At 61.3% G+C, this 3759-nt stretch overlaps 1 protein-coding gene across 1 annotated transcript in view; it reads right to left on the bottom strand.

Moving 5' to 3' along the window:
* PRSS16 (protease, serine 16) overlaps positions 1-3659 on the bottom strand; it is a 6068-nt gene extending 2409 nt beyond the window's left edge. The window contains exons 1-6 of the mRNA XM_015564323.1: positions 3590-3659; positions 3354-3514; positions 2378-2477; positions 2153-2282; positions 915-1038; positions 221-715 (exon numbers count right to left, since the gene is read on the bottom strand). Coding sequence (XP_015419809.1) covers positions 221-715; positions 915-1038; positions 2153-2282; positions 2378-2477; positions 3354-3514; positions 3590-3659 — 1080 coding nt within the window. The remainder of the gene's footprint in view (positions 1-220; positions 716-914; positions 1039-2152; positions 2283-2377; positions 2478-3353; positions 3515-3589) is intronic.
* Between the last annotated feature and the right edge of the window lie 100 nt (positions 3660-3759).

The raw sequence follows: 3759 nt of genomic DNA, 5'->3' as shown, positions 1-3759 counted from the left end.
GACACCGCCGCCCGGCACTGCGGGGAAGAAAGGTTTTGTCGGCGGAGAGCAGGGCCTGGGCCCGGCCTGTCTCTTCCAGGACCAGCATCCTCCTGAGCTCCCGAATGCCCACACTGAGCCTCACCTCCTATAGGGTCCACTCTCTTCAGGCCCCGCCCCACACTGAGCCTCATCCTGATAGGTCCACTCTCCTCGGGCCCCGCCCCACACTGAGCCTCACTCTCCTATAGGGTCCACTCTCTTCAGGCCCCACCCCACACCGAGCTTCACCTCCTGATAGGTCCACTCTCCTCGGGCCCCGCCCACAGCAGCCCTGCCCTCGTTGAAGCTCTTCCCTCCCGACGTCCTGGCCCCTCCTCCGTGCCAGCTTCCTAGGGTCCGAGCATCTCTGGGGGTCCCACCTCCCCAGACCCCGGCGCCGAGCTGGCTGCACTTTTCCCTCTGGCCCCAATTTGAAGGCCGCCTCCCCTCTCCAGCCCCCGGGGACGGGCCCACTCCTACTTCCGGTGACCCGCCGATCGCCGTGTTCGTGAGGCTCCTGGACACCACCTGTGGTCCGACCGCCGGAGGAGAAGAGGCGCATCAGGGACCCCGACGCTGAAACTCTGCTCCCCCCGGGCCACGCCCGCGTCCTCACCTCGTTGTAGGCGGAGAAATCCAGCACGGCCCGCACAGGGGCCGAGGAGGCGACCGCGGCGAAGAGGAGATGCGGGAACTGGGGGGGTGGGGGGGGTTGTCAGGCGGGAGGGTCTGGGACCCCCGATCTTCCGCCCTGTGCACGCTCGCCTCGCGTGGCCCTAGGCGAGCCCCTCTCCCTGTGCACCGGGCCCTGTGGAGACGGGTGTTCCTGTCCCCTGAGATGGGGACCCCGAGTCCACCCCACCCCCCGTGTCCGCCCAGAGGGGTCCCGGGACCTTCAGCCGCGCCCAAGCGGCCAGGGAGCCGGCATAGGAGCCTCCGAAGCAGACCCAGCGGCTGGAAGAGGAGACGTTGAGGAGGCGGGAGAGCTCGAGGCGCGCGGAGACCACGTCGGCCAGCCTGGGGCGAAGGGGAGGCGTCGGTCACCTCTGCAATCCCTGGGGCACCCCTCTATCTGGACGGGGCAGGGGTGTCTGGCCAGGAGCCAGGGCTCCTTCCTCAGGAAGTGTTTCTGAAGGCGTCACCCGCACATCCGTGTCCGGAAGTGGCCCCCGGGAGGCCCCTGGGGAGCCTCCGCCCTCCTACTTCCAAGTAGCGGGAGCGGAAAGCCTCGGGCAGGGCAGGCGGAAACCAGACAATAGAGAAGGGGGTTCCTCGGGCAGAGGGTGTCCTGGCTGGTGGGTGAGAGCAGGGGCAGGGGGGCAGAAGCGATGCTGGGCCGTCTGACCTCCTCTTGTCTGTTCTAAGTGCTTTCTTCCCGCCCCAACCTTCCTGAACCAGTTTGCAGTCAGGGCCACCCCACTGCAGTGAGAAACCGGGTAAGTTTGTGAAAAGATTGGAAGATAGGGAGTAGCACAGAGGGACAGACAGACAGGGACAAGGGTAAGACAGAGAAAGGAGAGGATTCCAGACAAGTGTGTGGAGAATAGAGCAAGGGTTGCAGGAGGAGTAGGGTGCCCTAAAGGAGGGGGGAGGGGATATGCAACATCTGGGGGGAGCCCAGGGGAAGGGCTCAGAGGCTCAAGACAGCTGAGCCTGGATGTGTGGGGAGCAGCAAGGATGCCGTGCAGTGGAGCCCTCTGAGTGTGAGGAAGTGGAGGTCAGAGAGGGACGGGCCAGAGCCAGTCAAACCTCGGGGCCACTGTGAAGACGGACTTTACTGTGATGAGATGACAGAGGTGAGGGCTCTGAGGCAGCGAGAGTGGTGGTTGGGATTGCGCCCTACCAATCACTCTGGCTTCATCTGGAGCATGGACTGAAGGCCAGTGAGGAGACTGACCTTCAGACAGGAGGCCAGGTCATGTGGACCAGTCATCACAGTGAGACAGGATGAGAGAGACAAGGTCTGAGAAAGAAAGAGATGGGGAGGGACCGAGACCCAGAGATGGAAAAGGAGCAAGACGCTGAAAGACAGAAAAACAACAACCGCCATGAACCAAAGACTCAAGGTCAACTTCAGGCAGGGGAGCCATCTCTAGTCCCATGTCCCCAAACCTTTCCCCTCCCAACGTACGCATGGCGGCTGGACAAGAAGCGGAGCTGGGTCGTGTTCAGGCCCCCAGCAGGTATGCTCAGGCCATAAAACCTGTGCTCCAGGCCTATCACCAGGGCCCCCAAGGCTGGGGCCAGGGCTGCAGGGTGCCCTGTGAAGAGGGTGGAAGGGGAGTGTGAGGCGGGTGAAGCCCTCGCAGCCCTCCCCCGGCTCCCCAGCTGCGTCTCTCCCACCCTTGCTTCTCACCTCTCATCACTGAGCCCGGCCCGAGGCTGCCCTCGCCCCCCAGATGCAGGAAGACGGGTCCATCCCGGCTGGCCCAGTGCTGGTCGCTTATCCAGTACCGCTGGGAGTGGATGAGGAAGAAACGGGATTGTGAGCATCTGCCCTCTCTTCTCCATTCACTGTTCCTCCCGGTCTTTCAGTGGTTCTCAACCTTCCTGATGCCGCGACCCCTTAATACAGTTCCTCATGGTGTGGTGACCCCCAACCATAAAATTATTTTCGTTGCTACTTCATAACTGTAATGTTGCTACTGTTATGAATCGTCATGTAAATATCTGATATGCAGGATGTATTTTCATTGTTACAAATTGAACATAATTAAAGCATAGTGATTAATCACAAAAACAATATGTAATTATATATGTGTTTTCCGATGGTCTTAGGCGACCCTGTGAGAGTCGTTCGACCCTCAGGTTGAAAACTGCTGCCCTAGGGGGTCGTTCTTCCTACACCTGGTAGTGTCTGAACCAGGCTTGTTTATGGGTTCATTTCCCTCCCGTTGTCCTCTCACTTAGAGTGTAAGGCCTACAAAAGCAGATATTTTGGTCAACGTTTTCCCTCTTATATCCCAGGGTCAAGTGTAGTGGCGAGCACATGGGAGGCACCTGCTATGTTGATAATTGTAGAATAAGTAACACATGCAGGTGGATCGGGGCGTAGCCCGGAGGTGAGAGGACCTGGGAGACTGTGTGCAGAGCAGGTGTGGAAAGGGTGAGGGTGTTCATTCATTCAGGAGATATCTCAGGGTGTGAGCAGGGCGGGTTCCAAAGTCAGTCCAAGTCTGCACACATCCAGACTGGCGGTGGTTTTAGGGTTCATTCTGAAGGACATGGAGGGGGGGCTGGGAGAGAGAGAGAGAGAGAGAGAGAGAGGCCGAGGGACGGAGGAGAGGGAAGGAGAGGGCAGGGCAGACAGTGGGCTCCCGCTCCGACCTCACCTGAAGGAAGGACCTCCTGTCAGACGCATTGAAGGGGTCCAGGGGCTGCTCCAGCCACCCCTCTCTGGGGCGGGCCGCCACCCCCGGACCCAGACTCAGGCCCAGGACAGAGCTCTCCTGAAAACGCCGGATGTGCTCGCCGAGGCGCCTAAGGAGAGAGGCTGCGGGGCCCAGAGGGGACAGCGTTCAGCCGAGTCCCCTTCGGAGCCCCCGCCTGAACCCCGGGCTCCTCCTACCTGGAGCCGAGGACCCCCCGAGGGAAGCCAGGAGCAGAGCGCCCAGCCACAGCGCAGGGCCCCGCGCCATGCTGCCCGGTCCTCGGCGGAGCCGCCAGGCCTGTCCACCCTGCCCCCGGCTGGCCTGGACGTTTATAGCCGCAGGAGCTCGGGTTTCTTCGCAGACGCCT

The sequence above is a fragment of the Myotis davidii genome, unplaced genomic scaffold (assembly GCF_000327345.1).
Source record: "Myotis davidii unplaced genomic scaffold, ASM32734v1 scaffold1521, whole genome shotgun sequence".
Lineage (NCBI taxonomy): Eukaryota > Metazoa > Chordata > Mammalia > Chiroptera > Vespertilionidae > Myotis > Myotis davidii.
The sequence above is the reverse complement of the archived record's forward strand: the minus strand, read 5'-3'. Positions and strand labels throughout refer to the sequence as shown.